The following is a 24238-nucleotide window of genomic DNA, read 5'->3' on the forward strand; positions in this document are numbered from 1 at the left end:
AGAATACTACCCACTCACTCCTTTCCGACAAGCATATCCTTATAGTTAGTCCTCTTCACGCGTCCTATCCATATGGACATTTCAGCTCTCTCAATCATACTCGACTGACTATATCTCTCTTAAACTGCAATTTCTTACATGAACAATCCTACTCACATCACATAATATCCTCAGGTATTTCATTTACAACTTGCCCACTTTTTTCCACTCCGCTGTATTCAGGGACAAAGACTCCTACCCATGCAACATAACTGAGAATACTATATCATCAAAAATACCATCTATGCCCCCATAGACAGTGACCTATTATACAATCCTCAACGCACCCAAGATCAGCGGCCCCTCTGCGACCCTGGGATTCACTTCCCCATACTTCCATCTGCTTCAAGGTCCATTTACACTTACCTAAAGCACTTCACTTCCTCTAGGTCCTATCCATTCAAACTTACACTCAAACCAATGTAGCCTATCCCCTGCTAAACATCACTGCCTTATGTTTATTCAGATTATCTCTTAATTTCCTCCTTTCACACACTCTTGTAAGCTGACACCAGCTTCAGCATCTTCTCTCTCACGTCTACCACCAGAAAAATACGATCTGTAAACAGCAAATGACTCATATTATAGTCCCCCCCCCAAGCATACAGTAGACTGAAGATGATGACAATATTTCATTTTTTCTGTGATTGTTTGCCTTTCCTCATCTCAGCTATGCTTGCACCTGTAAAAGATGGCTCAACCTTTCAGGAAAAGTGCTCATCTGTCTTCATTTGTTCAAGTTTTAGCAAATTAATGGAGAAAAGGAGGATTTCTAGCCCAGCACTTCTGTTCCTCTTAGATGCCCTCTACGAAAAACTGTTGATACACAAAGAGCATTCTTTCTTCCCTATCCTCATATATAATACTACTAATATTATAATAATAATAATAATACTATGCAAAATCAGCTGTATCTGCCCAGTCATTGCACAAACCATGGTACAGAAGATATTAATTGGGAGCCTTTTAAGCAAATTTGTACAATGATGTATCTAGTTCCCACATTTTACTCATTCTATAATATTCCTGCCCTAGTCTGTTTGCTTATGCAGAAGGCTACCATACCCTACTTTGCTACTACCACTTCCTCCCTCCCTGGCAATTATAATTTATATAGCAAAATGGCATTGCCCAGTTAACTAACCAAACATCCCTACCATTTTTTCCTCTTCATAACTGCCATACTACTAGCACAACCTTTCTCTTCAACAACAAAAAATTTTTTTCCCCAAAAATATATCAACCAAGCAGCTAGAAATTTTTCATCCTGACAAGGAAATGAAACAATTACCAGCAACTGTTCATGGGGGTTAGTCATTATACATCTGGCAACTTACTCAATGTGTTTAAAGACAGAAGACAGGACCACCTCTTCATAGTATACATTTGGGCTCACAAGAATACATCATAATCAAACTCAATGTGATAAAAATAATTGTCATATGACCTTTTCATTGCTGATAAACTTAACAGTGGTAATTTTCAATGTAGATAAGGTTAGTACTGGTAAGAACAGTCCTTGTAGTGTACTAATCTTTTAACTTTTCACAGTCAGCTTCTACTGACATGGATAATGGAAACCTGCTTGATGAATTGTATTGGAGCGCTCTCATGCATAACTTATAAAATCATAATCTGCTATGCTGGGATGATTGGGCAACAATGTAATGTACACTGTATGAATAAAGTGGTAGAGGATGTGTGGATCAGGTGTTTGCTTTGAAGAATGTATGTGAGAAATACTTAGAAAAGCAAATGGATTTGTATGTAGCATTTATGGATCTGGAGAAGGCATATGATAGAGTTGATAGAGATGCTCTGTGGAAGGTATTAAGAATATATGGTGTGGGAGGCAAGTTGTTAGAAGCAGTGAAAAGTTTTTATCGAGGATGTAAGGCATGTGTACGTGTAGGAAGAGAGGAAAGTGATTGGTTCTCAGTGAATGTAGGTTTGCGGCAGGGGTGTGTGATGTCTCCATGGTTGTTTAATTTGTTTATGGATGGGGTTGTAAGGGAGGTAAATGCAAGAGTCCTGGAAAGAGGGGCAAGTATGAAGTCTGTTGGGGATGAGAGAGCTTGGGAAGTGAGTCAGTTGTTGTTCGCTGATGATACAGCGCTGGTGGCTGATTCATGTGAGAAACTGCAGAAACTGGTGACTGAGTTTGGTAAAGTGTGTGGAAGAAGAAAGTTGAGAGTAAATGTGAATAAGAGCAAGGTTATTAGGTACAGTAGGGGTGAGGGTCAAGTCAATTGGGAGGTGAGTTTGAATGGAGAAAAACTGGAGGAAGTGAAGTGTTTTAGATATCTGGGAGTGGATCTGTCAGCGGATGGAACCATGGAAGCGGAAGTGGATCATAGGGTGGGGGAGGGGGCGAAAATTTTGGGAGCCTTGAAAAATGTGTGGAAGTCGAGAACATTATCTCGGAAAGCAAAAATGGGTATGTTTGAGGGAATAGTGGTTCCAACAATGTTGTATGGTTGCGAGGCGTGGGCTATGGATAGAGATGTGCGCAGGAGGATGGATGTGCTGGAAATGAGATGTTTGAGGACAATGTGTGGTGTGAGGTGGTTTGATCGAGTAAGTAACGTAAGGGTAAGAGAGAGGTGTGGAAATAAAAAGAGCGTGGTTGAGAGAGCAGAAGAGGGTGTTTTGAAATGGTTTGGGCACATGGAGAGAATGAGTGAGGAGAGATTGACCAAGAGGATATATGTGTCGGAGGTGGAGGGAACGAGGAGAAGAGGGAGACCAAATTGGAGGTGGAAAGATGGAGTGAAAAAGATTTTGTGTGATCGGGGCCTGAACATGCAGGAGGGTGAAAGGAGGGCAAGAAATAGAGTGAATTGGAGTCATGTGGTATACAGGGGTTGACGTGCTGTCAGTGGATTGAAGCAAGGCATGTGAAGCGTCTGGGGTAAACCATGGAAAGCTGTGTAGGTATGTATATTTGCGTGTGTGGACGTGTGTATGTACATGTGTATGGGGGGGGGGGGGGTTGGGCCATTTCTTTCGTCTGTTTCCTTGCGCTACCTCGCAAACGCGGGAGACAGCGACAAAGTATAAAAAAAAAAAAAAAAAAAAAAAAAAAAAAAAAAAATGAATAAAAGTCATTCAAAAAATCATGATCCAGATAATTGAGCATACATATAACTGGATGTCAGGTATACTAGAAAAATAAATCATAAAATAATATATAACAGACATAAACAGAAATCTGCCACACCTGGGCTTGGCTTGGCTGTAACTTATGAATCTGGAGTGGAATGATGCCCAAAACCTTGCCAATAAATAATTTATGAGAAAACCTCCCATGTGCAGAACAAATTTTGGAGTTACAAAATAAACTGTGCAAGAAGAATCCATGCAAAGTGAACCAAAGGGGGCTGTAAGTTAGGGAAGGGTGTAGTTTCAAGCTGCAAGCAGCCTCTGTCACTGTAACTGCAAAAGGTCCTGCACCAGAACCTATGAGTTATCATTTAACTCAACCAATTCTAATGAAAAGCTATAAAGTGTCTCTGCCAGTTAGCATGCTGTCTCCATATGCCTGGCAAACTTATAGAGCAATCAGAAGATGGGTTTGAATTGCATAGGGTAAAAGTAAATGACACTAGAGGAGAGGAAGACTGGAAGTTATTTATCAAAACTGAGCTAAAAATGTGCAGGTGAAGTAAGTGGCATGAAGTAGAGAGGATATGGACATATGAGAAAGGCTAAAGAGTAGTTGAGGAGTAAATAAACTTGCAGATGAAAGAGAAAAAGGAGTTTTGACTGTATATGCAGAGAAAGAATGTACATGACTGGAGCATGAAAGAAAATGAGTCATGAGAAAGGTAATAAAGCTGAAAATAAGGGCAGTAAATGCAAACAAAGTAGGTAATGAGGTCTATCAAGGGAATGACACACAATGGTTTTAGTTCAATTTTAAGTAGGGAAGACTGGAGGATGTGGAATGTTTTGGTACTAGGGGGTGGATGCAATAGTGAATTGAACTGTAAGGATTTAAGCATTAGAGAGCAGAAGAGGGGGCTAGGAACTGGGTGCAGCGAGGAGCAAGTCAAAGGGAAGGTAGAGTCAGTATGGGCAAAGTTCGGTAAAGTATGTATGAGGGTACAGTAATCTGGACACTGTTGTGTGAATTTGGGTCTTGATACTTTAATGCAGATAAATGGTAGAGGATGAACGAGTCGAAAACAAAATGCCCTTACGACAACATGTGGTGGGAGGCAAGTTTACATGAGACAGACAACAGGGGGCCTGATTGGCCCATGACTGGGATGTCTGAAAATAGAAAAGGAGTTTAACCTGACAAGAAAGTGTAATTCTGCTCAGCAGTTTTTTAAGTTATCACTGACTCCCCAATGCTGCATATTAGCCTTCTATCATCCCTGTTACCTCTGTTGTTTATACATTATATTTCTGGTGTTTTTCTCAGAGTATATCTGAATTTATAAAATATTTGTCTAAACAACCTTTGAAAGTATTTGCATTCACTATGTCTTTGCATTCACTATGTCTGATGGCAACTTATTCCATTGCTCAACAGACCTATGGGAAAAGCTTTTTCCCCATGTCCGTAACCATGTTTTCTTGTATTCTGAAAAGATGTTCATGATTTATGTTATCGAACTTATTTAGAATTTTAAACACTTGGATTACGTTAAGGGAAAAGAGAACAAATCGTTTTAGCCTCTCTCCATATGCCAGTTTTCTAGGGGATGGGATCAATTTTGTCAAGCGTCTTTGTAATTGCTCTAAGTTTTCCTTGTCTTTTTATAGTTTGGGGACCAAAACTGGACTGCACATTCAAGGTGTGGTCTTACTAGAGAATCATAGGGTGAGGACTGTTTCTGGTGTCTTGTAATCTATGTTCCTGGCAATGAAACCTAACATTTGATTGTTTTTTACATGCTGCTTGACACTTTCATATACTTCAGAATGTTGCTAATGATAACTCAAAGGCCCTTTTTTTTATTTACTTTAGTTAAGGAGTTTCCAAATAGTTTGTAGTTGTAACTCTTGTCTACAAAGTGCATAAATTTACACTTGTCTACATTAAACTTCATTTACCATCTGTCTGACCACTCTGTTAGTAAGATCTCTTTGAATCATTTTGCAGTCCTGCCTGTTTACAGCTCTACCTCCTAGTTTAGTACCATCAACAAATCTGGAGATCTTGGATGTGAGACCGAGTTATAGGTCATTAATGTATATCATGAAAAGAATGGGACCTAGGACCAGCCCTATGGCACACCACTTGTTACATTTAGCCAATCTGAGGCTTCACCGTTTAATACTACATATTGCTTTCTTCCGGCAAGCCAGTCTCTGATCCATGTGCAGAGTTCTTTACCGATTCTGTGTTCTTTGAATCTATGTAAAAGTCTCTTGTGAGTTAACTTTATCAAAAGTCTTTTGGAAATCTAAATGCACTACATCAGACGGTTCTTTTTCATCCCAATTCTGATAAATAACATTAAAAATTCCAATAAATTTGTCAGGCAGGATCTTCTATTGTGGAAACAGTGCAGGCTGTTTGATATAATTTTGTGATTCTGAAATGGGACAATTTCATCTTGTATTATTTTTTCCATCATTTAACCTAACACTGATGTAAGGCTAATTGGGTGGTCATTCAAGACACACATTGTCTTTTTTTATATACAGGAGTAACAGTTGATTGCGAATGGAAGTAGAGAGAATTCGTAATATGTGTAGTCTGTTGAGAGGCCTGAAAAGGATATGCTGAAATAGTTTGTCACACAAAAAGTAGAGGAAGCAAGAGAAGGAGATGGAAAGATGGAGAGAAGGCTTTTTTGTATCTGGGCCTCAAAGTTCACAAAGGTGAAAGGTATGCATTAGTTAGAATGAAATGAATCAATATGGGGCATTGAGCTGGGGGGGGGGAGACAATGTGCTGTTAATGGGCTAAACCAGGGTATATGAAATGGTCATAGTAATCAATCTAGTCTATGGGGACTGGATGTCAATAATTTGCTATGGTTTTAGTACTTTATACATGTAAGACAGAGACTGGATGTGTTTTAATGAGGGCACTGTTCATTTGTTCTTGATGCTATGTTACTGAAGCAGGAGATAAGTATGGAAAAACAACACTGAAAAAAATAATATCTAGCATCTGAATTCTTTATAAATTTATGACATTACCAGATACTCGTCAAGAAAAAAAAAATTGTTTTCGTATCGTCTAAGTTTCTTAACAACTAGGGAGGTTTTAAGAAAAAGACACAATAGGAGATCAAATCACTATACAGTAACTAGGTAATAAATTCTAGCAAACAACTCTGTTAAACCTCCCAATCCTAAGGTATGTAGCTCTTTATAAAACAATGTATGATATAGAACAAGCTGGGAAGCTGCAGGTACCAGAAGAAACTTTAACAATCACAATGTAGCACCACAATAGGCCATATTACTGACTCATGTAAGGTGACCTGACATCACTTTGTGGATGCTCCCATTGTTACCAAGACCATAAATAATGCTATTCAGAAAATTTTACTTGAATTCATATGCTCAGGAAGATTACAGCAATTTGCTGCAGTCTAAACCAGCATGATTCATAAATATGGCCTTCAAATTAAAGCAAACACAGTGCCACACTCAAAGAGCATAAACTTCCTTCTCTCACCACCTTAGGTTCAAGTTGAGTGGCTGATGGCGATGCAGATAAGCTTGAAGTGGACCAGGCAGCCAGGCCTACAGTGCTAGCCAGTCTTTGGGTCTGGTGAGGATCTAGTTCCATCTTGATATGGAAAAGAAATATTCAAAACAACTTTCCCACTAACAGCTTATAAAGAAATACGAAAAGATGGTGCATCACCTGCTTAAAAAACAGATGTAGCCACAGGAAGAGTTTATATTAGGATGCAATTTGTCGTTGTTCATCGATAGTACTGTGCACTAAGATAATCATTATAACTAAATGCAGAATACCTTTACTAGGCAGACCTTGTGACATACTTGAGTCAAAGGTGCTTCTCAAAAAGATTCTCCTTCCACCTTTTCAATCAAGAAATGTTGATATCTAAACCCACCATAGTCATGTTCACAGAGATCTAAAACAGCTATACAACCCAAAGATAATTTTGGCAAGGTTTTTAGTCCAAATTCACCTATGGCATAACTTAAAAAGCAACACATGATAAGGAATTATTGTGATCCTACAGCATGTATAATCAAGGTTTTAAAATAAAGGTAAAAACAAAAATTTTACCTACTAAAAGCTTTCACAAATTCTTAATTAATCATATGAAAATCTCTAGTTATGAAACAAATTTCTAGTTATGATACATTCACAAATTCTTAATTAATCATATCAAAATCTCTAGTTATGAAACAAATTTCTAGTTATGATACAGAGTGGGAATCATTCTTAAAATTAATATTTCTTAAGAAATAAAATCAGTCTGAAAAACATGAAAAAAAAAGTTGGTGAAACTTCCACACCATCCTCCCCTTGGAGACATGGTAATTAGCATTTCTAATAGAAAAATGCTAACCACATTCACTCTTTAGAAAATGGATTCTACTATAGTGTTTGGTTTTGATACACTTTAAACATATCATTCTAAAATCATTTATCAATCTGGACAGCATTATTATGAAATTTCACAAATTTTCAGTAAAAGAAAATATTGAAACTGGACATTCATAGTAAAAAAATGCAATTAAATATACTAAGCTTATTACCATGAAGTTCTTTTCTATCAAGCAATCCACTACACAAAGGATGTGCTATTTCCTATATTAAAAAACGACTAAGCTTATCACCACTAAGTTCTTTTATCAAGCAATCCACTACACAAAGGATGTGTCACTTTCTATATTCAAAAATTATTTTAAGAATTAACAGAAGTATCATCATCTTCATTTTCAATACAAAGACAAGGAAACATGAAGTATATTGTAAACAGCAAAAGTGAAGTGAAATGAAAGAATTACTATAGTAATAAAATAACTTTTGTGTTTTAATCAAGTTTACTGAAGCAAGACAAACTCTATATAATCATTAACCTACTTAAACGAAAAAATTTAAGTTGATTTAATAAACATCACTCAAGAACAGTTGTCCACAGAAATGCTACTACAAGACAAGTACAAGGACTGTCTTTTCTTTCACTGATAGTTTTTAAGCTTGAATCATATTATAAATGATCCACAATAATCACTGGCATAGTACTTTTCATCCTTCATTCATTCTCTCCTATCTGCAGCTATATGTCTCTCATATTTCTTTAAGCCAATCTTCTCACTGTATGTATACATGATGAGGAAAATCCTTTTCACAATTACTTGTTAAGTTAACCTATTGTGAAGAATTTTCTAACCAATTTTTCATCTGTTGCTACAGGATTCGTGACATTCAAAAATAGTTATGGGTGGCAAATACAGAGTTCAAAGAAATGCCTACACACCATACACTATAGAAAATGAATGTATTGGTAAACAGTATGGTGTCACCATGATTTACAAATATAGGGTAAGTCCTTGAGTTCTTATGATGTACAAAACACTCTATGAATCAGTTTTGTTTAAATTTTTGCCACAAAAAATACCACAATATGTGGGGAGAGGAGGGTTGATCATGTAAGGAATGCCAGGGTGTGAAAGAGGTGTGGTAGCAAGCTAAGTATAAATGAGAGAGCTGAACAGGGTATTCTGAAATGGTTTGGACATGAAGTGGAGACAGAATCCTTTAGCAAATATTCAGTTTATTTCAAAGTTTGTGAAAACAACTTGAAAGGTGCCCCAATATGCAAGAACAATTAAAGCCACCTTACTGTCCTCAAGAGGTCATTTAAGGTCATATAGCTAAAAAAAAGAATTAGAGCAAAAACAGGTCATAAGACTTCTGTACTGGTTTTACACTATAGCTGTGATATATGGTGATAGGAGGAAGGAGTGCTGGGTAGTTTGAGGGGTTTTGGGATGGATACTACATTGGTGAGTTTCTAAATGTGTGGAACACATTATGTAACCAGGAGTAGATAAAGATACTGTACCTGTAAATATCTGGACTGCAACTGGGACAAAACATTTTACATGGACGTCAGATATGCTATCAAGATCTAGAGTAAGGGAATTCTTTATGTTTCAAACTGAGGTCTGATTGTCAGCTGTAGCAGCTGCTTTTGGGTTTTGGTATGACTAATTTTTGAGCAGCAGTTCATGAGGATGATTGTACATTCCTTATAAGAAGCGATGTTGTTGATTTGGCTTAAGTTTATCTCATGTTTGGGGGATGGGGTCACATGCAGGGTATGAATTTTTTTTTGATAATTTGTCAAGAGTTGGGTGTGTTTGGTTTTGTGATTAAAACTTGTTCAGGAAGGAGAGCTAAGTTGCTATTTTCTTTTCAGGAATTAAGATGATGGTACTGCTAAGTTTGGATTCGCTCTATGGTATTTACTGATGGTGAGTAGTTTTGTCTGAGCATGTGTATTTACTTTATGAGGTCTGCAATCACGAGGCCTTTGCTTTCTAGTACACATTGTATCAATAATTTCTTTAATTTTCACAATAGATTTTTATGTTGAAATGCGACTTACTTCTAGTTTTTCACAAAACTATTATCATCTAATTACCATCTCACCTGCAATTACATATATCAAGGAAAAACAAGGATTAACCATAAAGAAAATGTATCAAGACTTACACTATAAGTAATCGCAAAAATTTCGATGATATTGTACAATATTTTGAAAATTTCTCAAACTTAGTAACTTAAGCCTCTATCCTGGTTTTATAAAGCAGGATATTTGAAGAGTGCTTGCCTGACAATAGCTTGAAACTAACAACCTTACCCTGGTCCCATGAATCCTCATGGCTTGTTGAGCCATCTGCAACAACTTCTCTCGGTACAGCTGTGCTGCTCGCGAATTGTACTTCTGTTGGGCATCTGACGTTGTGCAGTTGTGCTGACAAAAGAAAGTCCTCTGCAATGAAATTAAGTACATATTTCATTATTCATGAAAACTGTTAGGTTTAAAACATGAAAAAGAAAAAATGAAACGAATTTTCCCCTAAACAGACTGTACCCATAAAGACTTTACTTCTTTTCAAGTAAGATATTATCTATAAGGCAGGCTAATGCTGATTCCCTGAGACCCACCAATCATACAGTAACCATCTCTGACAACTAGCAACCCTCAGTCAACCATCCCTGGTTCATGGATATCACTGGTGCAGATGGCTCCCTCATTCATCAACCCATTTCATTCAACATCCACTGGTGTCTGTGCCTTGGCCCTATAAATATCAAGATTAAAAAAATTGTTTTTGGAAAAGAATACATAGGAAGAAAGGGATAGGAAAAAGAAAATGATGCACATAGGGATATGCATTTAGTGGAATAATACTTTTTCAAACTTAACATCTTTATCTTCCACACAGCAACCTAGAACCTTGTAGTTTAGGAAAAGGGCAAATAACTCTATTTTCCTTAGTTTTGATGGTGTTTACAAAGCATTAAGTGGGACTGCAATATACAAGTGAGATTTTCAAGGAAGAATCTGATCTAATTCAATTGCTTGGATCTCTGATTCAAGACTGGGAAGTAAAACAAGATGTGGAATAATAAAGACAATCTCAATTCCTGAAATAGAAAAAAGAAAAAAAAACTGGTTGTTACTACTGACAACAAGGGGAATAGGGCAAACCCTCAAGTCACGTCCAATTATTTCCAATCTGCAGGTCAGACAAAAGATGGAGCGCATCCTGGTCTGCTTTATAATAACTTTTTCCTACATCCTTATTTCCAACCTAAATTCTTCAACTCATTCTAAAAAAATGTGTAATTATTCAAGTGTTTTGATATGTTACATTACATGGCAAAAACAATGACTAACCTATTACAAATGAGTTATTCATGTGTGAAAATCATGTCATCTACCATCTCCCATTTACTGGTAAACAACATCAATAAAGTATATTTCAGTGACACAACTTACTGCATTAGTGTTGCCACCAAGCTGCATATTACGTAGCTGTAACCATGTCCAATTTGTGTCCAGCTGTGTTGACCTTACAAATGTCAAATGGACTCCTAGACTACGGTGTACAGCTGAGCAGTCAATGCATATAAATACTCCATAGGTCACCGAGGCCCAGGTAGGATTCTTGGCACTGCAGTCAAAACATACCTAAAATCAATTATGAAAAGCATTAGATTATTCTATTCAGCCTCCTCTCATCTATGGCAACAAAAACTTCAATATATAACAGCAAAAATGACACTAAGCATATTAATGACACATTTCTGGAGATTCAGATAACAGAATGAAAAAGAAGAGGGACATATGGAAAAGAGATGAAAAATTTTAGAATGAAATCAATAACCAAAGACTGTACAAGTAACGAAGAACAAAATCACTCCATTTCTAAAGCTAATACTGATGTGGAGTTCAACTAGACTTTAACCATTCATCCTCCAAACATCAACCTGAAGACTATATCACTCCTATTATTTGAAAGGACTCTGCTGATATAACTTTATCTCAGATCCATAAATTATCAAGATGGTGGTGCTAAAGAGAATTGTACCCAGGTGAATACTAATATTAGTCCCATAAGAATACTAATATCAGTCACTTAATAAGTTAAAGAGAATAATGGATATACACTCACCTGTTAACGAATACTAACCACAAATAAATATGAAAGTATAGTGCAATATCAGCAAGGACATGTACCAACACCTAACATACATTATCTAGGTCTTGAAAATTTGTACTAGGTTTTAGTAAAAGATGTTTTAAGTCTTTAAAATCCTAAAAAATCTTGATTAATTATCTGCTAAATTCGGCCAGAAACTTATTATATAAATCTACATTCCATGAAAGAAAACAGCTGTATACATTTCATTTCCTATTAACAATATTTCAAGCATGATAGAAGAATGAACAGTCTAATACACATAAAGATTCTCTTACATTGCAAGAACTTGGTGTCACTTGTTCTTCGCTTTAAGTATAATGCAATGACATGATTACAACAACATAAGTTTGTTATATATGACTGGTTGTATTTCACTACTGCTGCTTTTAGCGCTAAAGGCTTCTGGTGCCTGTCATCTGCCAGACTTACAGGCATCTTCGTGTTCTCTAAACTCTTCATATTCAACTTCTGCCACTAGTTGTAAAACAGTGCATGTTCCTCATCATATGAAATGTAGGACATTCGAATTCTTCAGTATATCCTGATAACAAGTCTAAGTTACTACTATGCCAAGAGTCAGTTTTACTGTTGACCTGAGAGAAAGATTACTTATTGCAGGACGTAGGCAACGACCTCACTCAACTCTCAAACTTACTTTATTTGTTGGTATGGACCTGAGTCGCTTGAATACAGCTTCAATATCACTTTTAGATGGTCCATTCTCTGCCATTTTGCTTGGAACTGACGTGTGTTTGTTTACGTCACCTGCTGCTCGGGAGGTCCGCCCACAGGTGGCAGCACCCGACGCGTCCCGCTAACTTTCGAATATATCAATAAATCTGTGTTATCTTTATATTAATATCATAAGCTAAGAATAATAATGTAAGTTTATTGTGAGAATATTTCGACAGTGTCTGCGTCTTTTTTTTCCAGCCTACTAAGATCACTGGAAGTAATATTTCTTTAGCAATCTCTAACAAATTTCCCCATATCTTTGACATGTGATATTTGAATATAAAAATGCAGGAGATACTCTCATACATCATGTCAGATGTTTCAAGTTCATATTTCAGCATGTATATATTGTAGCTTGGCGTGATTAATACTCATGATTGTGTATGTGGACCACAATAAAGACCACAAGGCCACTGGGAAACTTATATTTATGAAATTGCTAATGTAAAAAGGGACTTAAAAAGTGGCTGGTAGTGCGTTTGAGATTAACTTCCTGAAACTAAAGTGCTGTTCTGTTTAACAAAGGCCATGGCGACTATTCTGCAGAAGAAAGATCATGGCAGACATTTGCCTTCGTTTGTTTCTTCAGCTCTTCGGTTTCGCAATAGACGCATATGTGTTTCTCAACTTTTAACTTGTCTGTCTACAGTTCAGATATGGTTACAACGATGGAGGGACGTCAGAGAAGTCCAACAAATCGCCTAAATCCGTCAGTTCCCTTTATCCTCACGTCTTACTTCTCAGAATCCCCACCGAAATGAGTCAACAGTTAATGTCTTAAAGTCTGCAGCTGGGAGAAACGTTTTGCTATAGTCTTATTTCGTTATTTTTACGAAGCAAGGCATCAAGTTATGGGAATCTTTCTTGATAACCTGAAAAGTAGGTTTTTGTGACCTAAGATTTTTTTAAACAGTTTCTTGGAGGCTTCTTAGGAGTGTCTTGGTAAAGCTTATTCAAATATCACTGTGCATTCCGACAAATGTATGTACAGGGATGGTAAGTAAACAAGGGGAGAGCTTCGGAGTTTTATAATTCTAACGTTTTGGTTTGCACAGAAGACTTCTTTGGAAAACTTAGAAAGATACAAAGACACAAGTCTGTATATCACACAAGAGAGTGTACCTCGACGCGTCGGTGCTCCGCGTTCCTTATCTACCACGAGCGGCCGTGTTCCACATTTCTCTGCCGTGTTTCCCTGTTGTCTGTGACCGCCATTTTTGTCGCTTCCACGGCTTTCCTTGCTTGCTTGCTCAGTCCCTCATGCAGTATATTCGCCTCTTGCCACTGGTGGGTGTCCATACTTATCTATAGACAAGTAAGGACACCTGCCAAAGTGAAGAGCCGAAAAGAGTGCATGAAGGACTGAGCAAGTAAGTATGCGAAGGTGCTGCTCAGTTAAGAAGGGGAAGATGAACAGTACGAGAGGACTATGGGCCACCGTGAGCCATGCGCGGCCCCATTCAGGTTCGAATTCTGCGCGCGGCCCACTAGTCCATCAATAAGTTCCATGAATAGATCGCTCTATCAAGCGGTCTATTCATGGAACTCAGAGCCTCAAAGAATTTGGATGCAGTGGACGATCGAAGGCTGGGGCAATAATAGCTAACAGGGTCGTCTATTTTCAAGCCGGGCTGAACCAACCAGCGCTTCCATGAGGAGAGGAAGGTTTGGGTGCTTCGACGGAGGTGAAGTTGATGGGCCAGGATTAGGGGCAATTCAGAGGCGCACTACCTTTGCATGCGAGGAGGTATGTGCTTGCCCCGCCTGTAGCTGAGAGAGATCTCGGAGGACTGTACGTAATGAGGATTTGACATAGGGAAAAGGTTTAGGTTTGAGGTGATGAGTGGAGGATGATAAGCGGAATCATCAAATCTTGAGGCAGAGGAAAGTGTCGAAAATAACGGATGTAGTAATTGAATACTTAACTATAAATTGATCAGGTCGGAAAAAAAAGTAGAAAAGGTTAAATTATAAAAGTTGTTATGAGAGAATTTGGATAAGGATGAGACAGATCTATAATTCAATAAATCAAGTATAGTTTGTTCCCTTGAAAGTGTGTTTGCTTCAGCGCAGACAATTTTACAATGATCTAGAGCAGACAGTAAAGTAGGATGAGTATCACAAGGCCCTCACACCTTACTAGGTTGCCCTTGATGTGTCAGGCTTAACAGCCAAAGTCCAATGGAAGGTAAGGAGGCACGAGAGCGAACTCAAGGGATATATTCCATATGATTTATTAGTATATACAACATAAATACAATTTCAGAAACCTTTCACTCGGCGCGACTACTCATGGCATCAATCACACATTTTTTTTTTTACTGTATTTGACCATTTTTTTTAGCATCAGCACCATGCATATACATTTGGTTTATAAATATACCATGATATACAATGTGTGTATATGTGTATAAATACGTAAACATAATATCACATAATAGGAGGAATGCCCCAGTGAATGCCTCTATCTTTGCCAGTCCAATGTATTGGGATGGGAGATTGGGGGGAAGGGGATTTGCAGGTTGGAGAACCCTGTGGGATTGCCTGAAGGATATCAAAGACGGGAGAAGGATGCTGCAGGACTGGGTAAAGGGTTGGCTGCAGGATATAGGCCTTAGTATGAAGGGTACCCTAAGAAACTTTTAAGGATGAACATTTAAGAGATGTGAGACAGGATACAGGAATGACATTGGCATGGGTTGGTAGGATGTAGGATTGAGGGTGGGCAGGATGTAGGACTTTTTTGCATGGGAGGGTAGGATGGATGCAGGACGTTTAGCGTGGGTACTGGAAGGTAGGATGCAGACTCATAACGTGGGTATGGGAGAGTAGGATACAGGATTCTTGGCGTGGGTGAGCAATGATGGGAAGCAGGACTCAGCATGGGATGCAGGACTCTTGGCCTGGGTGTGGGAGAGTAGGATGTAGGACTCTTGGGGTGGGGTGGGGTGGGGGTGGGGGAGGTAACACACAGGTCTCTTAACGTGGGAGGGTAGGATCTAGGACTCGGCGTAGAATGTTAAGTTGCAAGACTTATGGCATGGGAGGGAAGGATGCAAAACTCTTGGCATGAGAGGTTAGGATGCAGAGCTCTTGGTATGGGTTTGGCACGTTAGGATTTTGGGGTCTTGTAGTGGGCGTTGGAGGGTAGGATACTGGGGGCTTGCCTTGGGTGTTGGAGGGTAGGATACTGGGGGCTTGCCTTGGGTGTTGGAGGGTAGGATACTAAGGGGTTTGACGTGCGTGTTGGAGGGTAGGATACTGGGGGTTTGACGTGGGTGTTGGAGGGTAGGATACTGGAGGCTTGCCTTGGGTGTTGGAGGGTAGGATACTAGGGGGTTTGACGTGGGTGTTGGAGGGTAGGATACTGGGGGTTTGACGTGGGTGTTGGAGGGTAGGATACTGGGGGTTTGACGTGGGCTTGATCATGGGGTTGTATGTAGGGATATAATAAACTAGATTGACTGAAATGTCTCAGGGGTTACTGACATATGTCAAGGGGTGACTAAGGGGTGACCTTTGGGTCAAACTTCTGGGGCTTCGGGCTTGTAGGATACTGAAGGACGTGGGGTGTTGGATGAAGGATGTGGGGTGTTGGGGGAATCAAGCGCTGGGGAAGGCTGAGCAAGGACGCAACTTGGAGACCGGCGAGCCATTAGGATTCAGAAGGGAAAAATATATTTACAAAAGATGTTGATGGGTTAGTAGGTTATTATCCCAGGTGAGGATGAGGATAGGCACCAGGAGGCGGGGAAGGATAGGAGGGATGGAAGTTGGTTTGGGGGTCGGAGATGGGAGCGCTGACAGGGCCAGCCAAAGGCTTCAACTTGCTGATGCTTTTCGTGGCGTCCTTGGTGCCCTTGTGGTTGTGTGCGTGCTTGCCATGCTTGCCGTGCTTTGTCTGCTCGAGCTGGGCGAGCTCGTCTGTCGTGACGATGTGGTAGACGTGGGCTTCTGGGTCCTGGTCGTCCTCAATGCCCAGGCCGAAGTCCAAGCGTCGGGGGTAGAGTATAACCTCGTCATCGCCAAGCGTGGGTTGCGATACGAGATGAAGGTAGATATCATTGATCTGACCGTCCCCTTCAGGAGCCTTCGCCCTGAGGAAGTCACGTAGATTACGATCCGAGGCGTCATGTGCGCCTTAGGCTGACACCGATTCGCCGATGCCACACTAAGGTGCCGAGCTATGAAGGTTCTCATCCAATGCTCTCGATATATCTCTCATAAGTCTTGAATATCATCTTATTGCTTGAAAAGTTGCCTTAAAATGTATTTCAAATATTTCACAAGGGTTGTGTCTACGTCATGTATACAGTAAACAGGAAGAAACAAGAAATAAAACATCTGGTGAGAACTGGTTGTCGGACCAGAAGGTACTTATCCTGTGTCATGTGGGAGCCCTCTCATGACCTCTGTACTACCCTTGTCGCTGGAGCCTTACAGGAGCCTAGGAGAGCCATGACCTCTGACCTGTGACCTCCCTGAGATGATCTTCCCCGTGAGGAAAGTTTAGTGCAAGAAGAAGGAAAGCACACAATTGTCCCTCTAAGCTTCAGTGGTGAAGAGAGGACAGGAAACAGAAGAATGTCATTCATAATTATACAATGCATGCCCGAGTGTTTTCAAAACAAACTAAGAATCATGCAGAAAAAAAAATAATTCTTTGTGAATTAATGTACAATTCTTGGTTGTATACATCTAATGAATTCTGATCATTAAGAACAAATCATTACGTGGCTGGGAAGACAAACAAGGAACTGTGAGGTCAGAACGGTTCTGGGAAACATAAAACGTGAGGATGGTCACACGTAAGGCAAGGGCGGCTGCTGGCGCTGCAGGAAAGAATGATCAAGGAGAAGGTTTGCGTCCAGGGGCATGACAGTGCGTCTAGCGAAGGACCAGGACCTTAGGGCGAGGGAGGGATCAGGACCAGCAAATGGTACGACTGGGAGAAGCATGTCGTAAAAGGATATGATGGAAGTAGTCAGCAGAAGGATCTGGATTAGAGAGGATATTCTCACGGGAGTACGGGCTTGGCTGGAGGATAGGAGAATAGTTAAGGGGATTTGGCAGGGCAGTTCTGCCACAAGGTATGAGGAATTGCTCAAGGAGCAGTTAGTGACGGGACTGGTAAAACTGGTGAAGGGTATCGTAATGACGGGGATGGAAGGGCTGGGATACGTCTTTACTTCATCCGTGAGGAGGTCTATCAAGTGACCTTCGTAGGGAAAACGGAATTCCAGTCTGTAATGAAATTGCACCGCACACAAGTCAGGTGGGCAGGATCTTCACAGAGAAGCTTAAGAGATGAGGGTAAGTCAGAGGTGGCTCGCACAGGGGGTGGGTCTTGGGCTGGGGGTTGGGGGGATGGTGGTGGTGGTGGTGGGGCCAGGATGGGACGGGTGGAGGTGGTGGTGGAGCCAGGAAGGGACGGGTGGAGGTGGTGGTGGGGCCAGGATGGGACGGGTGGAGGTGGTGGTGGAGCCAGGATGGGACGGGTGGAGGTGGTGGTGGGGCCAGGATGGGACGGGTGGTGGTGGTGGTGGAGCCAGGAAGGGACGGGTGGAGGTGGTGGTGGGGCCAGGATGGGACGGGTGGAGGTGGTGGTGGAGCCAGGATGGGACGGGTGGAGGTGGTGGTGGAGCCAGGATGGGACGGGTGGAGGTGGTGGTGGAGCCAGGATGGAAGGGGTGGTGGTGGTGGTGGGGCCAGGATGGGACGGGTGGAGGTGGTGGTGGAGCCAGGATGGGACGGGTGGAGGTGGTGGTGGGGCCAGGATGGGACGGGTGGTGGTGGTGGTGGGGCCAGGATGGGACGGGTGGTGGTGGTGGTGGGGCCAGGATGGGACGGGTGGAGGTGGTGGTGGGGCCAGGATGGGACGGGTGGAGGTGGTGGTGGAGCCAGGATGGGACGGGTGGTGGTGGTGGTGGGGCCAGGATGGGACGGGTGGAGGTGGTGGTGGAGCCAGGATGGGACGGGTGGAGGTGGTGGTGGAGCCAGGATGGAAGGGGTGGTGGTGATGGAACCAAGATGGGAGGGGGTGATGGTAGCGGAAGGCCAAAATGGGAGGGGTCGTTTTGGTGGAAGGTCATGGATGGGAAGGGTTGTGGGGCCAGGATAGAAAGGGTGGTGGTAGGACCAAGTTGGAATGGGTGGTGGGGCCAGAATGGAAGGGGTGGTGGTGGGGACAGGACGGGATGGGTGGTGGTGGGATCAGGACGGGAGGGGTGGTGAGGCCAGGATGGAAGGGGTGATGGTGAGGCCAGGATGGAAGGGGTGGTGGTGGGATCAGGACGGGAGGGATTGTGGGACCAAGATGGGAGGGGTGGTGGTGGTGAGACCAGGATGGGAGGTGTGGGGGTGCTGGATGGGAAGGGTTGGTGGTTTTGTGGCATGGGTGGATGGGTTAGTGGGGGGGGGGATCGGATGGGTTAATGGTGGGGATTGGATGGTTTAGTGGTGGGAATTTGATGGGCTAGTGGTAAAGAATGGATGGGCTAGTGGTAGGGATGGGATATGCTGGTGGTGGGGATTAGATGGGCTAGTGGTGGGGATTGGATGGGCTAGTGGTGGGGATTGGATGGGTTGGTGGTGGGAATTGGATGGGCTAGTGGTAAGGAATGGATGGGGTAGTTGTAGGGATTGGATGGGCTAGTGCTGGGGATTGGATGATTAAGCTGATGGTGGGGATTGGAAGGGAATGCTGTTGGTGGAGTAAGGCTGAGACACTACATACAGCTGGAGGCAGGAAGCACGCCAGTATGGGATGCTGGTGAGTGTATGTCAGGTGAGTGAATGTCAGGTGAGTGTATGTCAGGTGAGTGTATGTCAGGTGAGTGTATGTCAGGTGAGTGTATGTCAGGTGAGTGTATGTCAGGTGAGTGTATGTCGGGTGAGTGCATGTCGGGTGAGTGTATGTCGGGTGAATGTACGTCAAAGTAGCATCTCATTAAGACGATGTCTCGTATGTACATACGGATGTGTTAACGTGTGTTGGTCTCCGTGTAAACAGATACGAGTACCACTGAGAATATCTTTGATATGCAAGAGCAAACAGTTACGACAGCCACAGGCAGGCGTTGGGTGACGTCCTGCAACCAAGACCCAACCAGCCAACCTTGGCCTACACTCTTGTCATCCAGGGAACCAACAAGTCATCAACAAAAATGTATGAGGATTGATGTTGATGACTTGGTGGAACGAGACGCTAGTACTTCTGGGGTTCAGCTGGGTCAAGTATTGAGGTGTATCTATTTGGTCTAGCCTCTAGGGAAGCTGTCAGGCGTCAGTGGGAGCTCTGAGACGCTTGGGAGGTGAAGAGTTTCCCGGGGGGTGGGGGTGAGTCTGGAGGAGCGATGAGGATTTGAGAGGATCTACAGAGGAGTCAGGAGCTCTGTGGATATGAGAGGATCTACAGAGGAGTCAGGAGCTCTGTGGATATGAGAGGATCTACAGAGGAGTCAGGAGCTCTGTGGATATGACAGGATCTACAGAGGAGTCAGGAGCTCTGTGGATATGACAGGATCTACAGAGGAGTCAGGAGCTCTGTGGATATGAGAGGATTTAATAGAGAGTCGAGAGGAGCTCTGAGGATATGAAAGGAGTTCTGAGGATATGTGGTGGGAAACATGAGGAGGTTTGAGGATAGGAGAGGATCTATTGGGTAGTTGATGGGACGTGCTGAGAGCTGGGGAGATACGAGGGGAGTCTAGATGACCTGTCGGGAAGTGACATGAAATGAGGGGAGTTGAGATGATTTTCAGGAGGTTGATGTATTGTTGAGGTTGATGTCTGCGAAGGAGCCGACATGACATAACAAGCTGTATGGAGGACACGATGTATTCTGTGAGGAGATGACAGGCTCTGTGGGGGAGTCGATACATATTCTGGTGAGATGAGAGGACCTCTAGAGGATGGGGGTGACCTGTAGGGTGGGAATGAAGAACTGGACGACCGTACCTGATGTTCTCGTCGGGGATGTAGCCGGGGAAGGATACGCTCTCTCCTCCGCCAACCGCCTCTGCCCTCTGCAGGACAGCATTGGCGAAGATAACTAGCAATACTGCCTTCCACTGTACCGTCGGGGAAGAGACAAGAACAAAGAGTCATTACAAGATACACAAGATACCTGTGAGTGGCATAGGAATATATGATACACAGAGCAATGATTACTAGAGCGTATACAATACTAAAGCCCACCCCATCTTCAAGGAACCCTGGCCGCGACATGCCTTAAGTGATCCTTGTTACCAATTAGTATAGTAGCTAACAGGCTGACTATGGCAGGGTAATGGATGTACAACGTTGCCGTTAAGAGTTAAGTTTCACTGTACTCTGGACCTCACAATAAACTCATCCAGCCTTCTACATTTTACTCGGTGGGTTCCTGTTCCTTGACGAGATATGGGAGATAAATTCACAAATCATATCCAGAGTTCGTGATGTAAGGAATCCAGCCATATCAGCAAACGATCACTGTGCTAAGCTTAAGGCGTAACAAACTTTTTCTCCCGCCACACATTACCATATATCATAATATGAGAGTAAATTTGTTCTACAAATACAGCACTTTACATGGAAAATTGTCGCTGGCCTTTGTTATAACAATAGCAATACCTTACGACACTGGAAAGTAAATTGGCTTGTGCTTACCTCAAACACTCCACGGAACTACCATGTGGTAAAGTGATAACATAGAAGGAGATTGATGTATGATAGACAAACAACAGTGTGAGGCAGAACAGCCAGACCCACTTCATAAGTCACTACTCACGGCGATCGACTATGTGGAGATCGACCGTCACGGCACCCAAGGTCGGCTACAGTCGGAATAATGAATGCCACTTTCTACTTGCCTCTAAGCTCAGGCCGACAACAGAGAGTAAAGGATCACGTGAGACTGGCAGGTATACAAGGGGACCGGACACTAATGACTCGATGATGGGTAACGGATGACTCTAGCAAGGTCGATATGATTATCATCTTTAAACTCACTGGTTATATGCATATATATATATATATATATATATATATATATATATATATATATATATATATATATATATATATATATATACATATATATTGCTTAAAATCTTATGAATGATTGTCGCGAGTCATTCATGTTCTACAGTAAACGTTGTGGTGGTCGTGACCTGGGGTAAAGCTGTTTATGTACGTCGCTTTAGGCTCAACTAGCCAACTAAACGCTGCTCGCGATCCCTTACAATACTATATTTGATATTTCTCTAACAACTTTCACTTTGACGCTCTGAGGAATCTCCAATGACTTTCTGTTTTGTTCAGTAAACATCTAGCTTTATGCTTTGTCGTTATCGAAGTCTAATTCTCCAAAAATGCGTATTTCAAGTATTCATCTTATTTCTAAATTTATCAGAACCATGCAATGAAGTCAATATTCATTTCTTCAATGATATACTGCTGTGAATTTGTAGTGCCTATGATCATTCTAAAACAATTAAGACAAAGATTTAATATCAACCTATACATATCTTGATATAAATAAAGACTTATGGACGGTAACATAGTTGAAATAATTTGGAGAAAAAGTTCCACTATTTCTGATATCTTTCAAAGTATTGTATATATATCTCTCTCAGTATTATATATATTCTGAAGCATTATGAGCTCCACAATAATACTTCATAAAACCACAGTTTCTAAAATTCACAATAAATCATGACATCTAGTGTAGTTAACAACGTTCCACTAGTGAAGAAGTGAGTGATGATATACAGACGTCAGTAGTGTGAGTGACAGCACATGAAGTGATTGTCAAGTTCGTAAAATCTCTATTGTGAGAGATAAGTTGTGTTTGTAGTAAGTTATTCGTTTATAAAAAGAGGCACCACAGCTTACCATGTTCCTCAGTGTACCCCGCTTGTGAGCTGATGGAAGTCTTGGTTGAAACTGATGCCTCTCTCGCCTCCGCCCGGGTATTTATGTCCCCGCCGCGACCTCTGTTCCATCGAGGATATGGCAATTATGGCTGCTGCCTCCTCCCCCGCCGCCGTGTACACCTGTAAGTTCATGTGAACGTACACATGCGTGGGGACGCTCGCCGCTGCCCCATACCGGAAGACCCGCGCCGAGACTGACTCGGCAGGTCCCCCCGCCCAGCTCGCCTCCCATCCCCCGCCACCTGCAGACTCGGAAGTAAACATTTCCTTATCCCCGGGCGGGTCATAACACGGCAGTCTTACTCGCAACTAATGACCCAGTCATATATTCGCCTTCTCCATTCCACTTTGGACATATTACAGCATCCATAGAGAAGTCTAAAAAGCATTAGGAGTTGCTTTAAAACAATGGTCGAGCAGGAATACTCCACTTTCACAAGATGAACTTCAAGGGCGACACCACGTTGCCAAGTCGACCCGTGTACCAACGCTCATTACCAACTCCCTCATTTGTTTGTTAGTCCTCCTGGTATGAATGACTGATTCCTTGATCATCAAGAGAAAAAAACGCATTTTAGCCAAGGCGTTTCCCTACATAGTCTCAAAAACATAGAAGTGTTAGCTTCTGTGTGTATAGGAATCTATAAGGTAAACTGGAATATCTTGAGTGTCCAGAGGATTTTCAGCTTTTTGTGCACCTCAGCCTCATTCTAGTTCGTGTCTGGCCTTATCATTAATCAGTTCTAAGTATTTTCGTGGTTTATCTACACATCTAAAGCTATGATTTTGCCTTCTAGCTTCAGTAGGTCGTCTACATTCCACTATCAAGATCAATTTTCACATGAGTGAAAAATCTTTCACAGAAGTGGAGGATGAGGATGCCAAACTTGGTATTAGTGGATCTCACGCGGAGATCTAATGTCTTCTGTGTTCATGTTCCAGTAATAGTTTAACTTGATCATCGCCAGGGGCTGCGGTGGCTTGGTTATCATCACTCGTTATTGCTGGTGTAAAGCTGGTTTACAGCTGGGGTACGGACGTAACAAGTAGGGGATGACATTGGCCTCAGCTGTTTATCTCTGGTTCTTGTAGCACAAGGAACTGATCTTACAACATCGGAATGAACAACTATCCATGTAGTTGATGATCTATCTATCGAGTAGTGTCATCAATCATTCTAGCATAGCGGGAGGTACCCGCGGCACGAACTGTCTCAGGGCAGAGCCGTGCGTAACCCGTCACTTGGGAGGATTTGGTGAGAAGGGTCGAGCAAGGGCGTGTTCGCTTGTGTCCCAGGTAGTCCGGGGTGGAACCAACGCCAACGTCACGTATGACATCAACCCAGTTGTTGAGCGCGGTCTGCGTCAGGAACGATGGTGTAAAAGCTCTCTGGAACCTCTTGACAATCACGGCCAAGGACCTTGACCTGTGTCCTAGCTTTCTTTATCCTCATTTCTGTATTGATCTGGCGATCACCTCAAACTCCTTCCAGATGTGTATTTAAGACGTTGTCCTCCATACACACGCCCGCTGGCTCAAGAAGGTCACGATATGTATTGCAGTGGGTGCGGCCGAGGTATCTTGTTCGCCATTGTACTCAGGTCTCAGCTTACGTGCATGCATACAGACAGGCATGAACACGCAGATGTAGTACTACATATATACATGCTTGTAGAATACTTATATGTAAGGATATACATATGTATATTCTAAAAAACACGTATGCGTTTCAGACAGGCAGTGCTTGTGTTTGATTATGTGCTTAACAAGTCTATAAAAGAAACAAACATGAAGTCGTACTCCGAGAGGACGCACAGTCCTGGATGATACACAGATCCAATGATTTCTGTAAGAACACATATCGAGTACAA

At 41.9% G+C, this 24238-nt stretch overlaps 2 protein-coding genes across 8 annotated transcripts in view; both read right to left on the bottom strand.

Annotated features, from left to right (window-relative positions):
* ArfGAP3 (ADP-ribosylation factor GTPase activating protein 3) overlaps window positions 1-12492 on the bottom strand; it is a 56546-nt gene extending 44054 nt beyond the window's left edge. For 3 of the 7 annotated variants that reach the window (XM_071676819.1, XM_071676821.1, XM_071676823.1), the window contains exons 1-4: window positions 12368-12492; window positions 11007-11198; window positions 9861-9992; window positions 6686-6799 (exon numbers count right to left, since the gene is read on the bottom strand). In XM_071676819.1, the coding sequence (XP_071532920.1) occupies window positions 6686-6799; window positions 9861-9992; window positions 11007-11198; window positions 12368-12442 (513 nt within the window). In that variant the 5' untranslated portion in view covers window positions 12443-12492. The remainder of the gene's footprint in view (window positions 1-6685; window positions 6800-9860; window positions 9993-11006; window positions 11199-12367) is intronic. The other 4 variants (XM_071676820.1, XM_071676822.1, XM_071676824.1 and 1 more) reach the window with 2 other exon arrangements.
* Window positions 12493-15384: 2892 nt separating this feature from the next.
* Window positions 15385-22536, bottom strand: LOC139756909 (uncharacterized). The gene is made up of 3 exons (XM_071676826.1): window positions 22327-22536; window positions 20407-20519; window positions 15385-16544 (listed from the first exon to the last, which is right to left on the bottom strand). The coding sequence occupies exons 1-3, from the start codon at window positions 22327-22329 to the stop codon at window positions 16160-16162; spliced, it is 501 nt and encodes a 166-aa protein (XP_071532927.1). The 5' UTR covers window positions 22330-22536; the 3' UTR covers window positions 15385-16159.
* Window positions 22537-24238: the final 1702 nt, after the last annotated feature.

The sequence above is a fragment of the Panulirus ornatus genome, chromosome 23 (genome assembly GCF_036320965.1).
Source record: "Panulirus ornatus isolate Po-2019 chromosome 23, ASM3632096v1, whole genome shotgun sequence".
NCBI lineage: Eukaryota > Metazoa > Arthropoda > Malacostraca > Decapoda > Palinuridae > Panulirus > Panulirus ornatus.

Coding starts and splice junctions, on each gene's coding strand:
- LOC139756909 (XM_071676826.1), bottom strand. Junction 16,545..20,406: donor ATCCCCGACGAGAACATCAG/GTACGGTCGTCC, acceptor TGACTTCCTCAG/GGCGAAGGCTCCTGAAGGGG.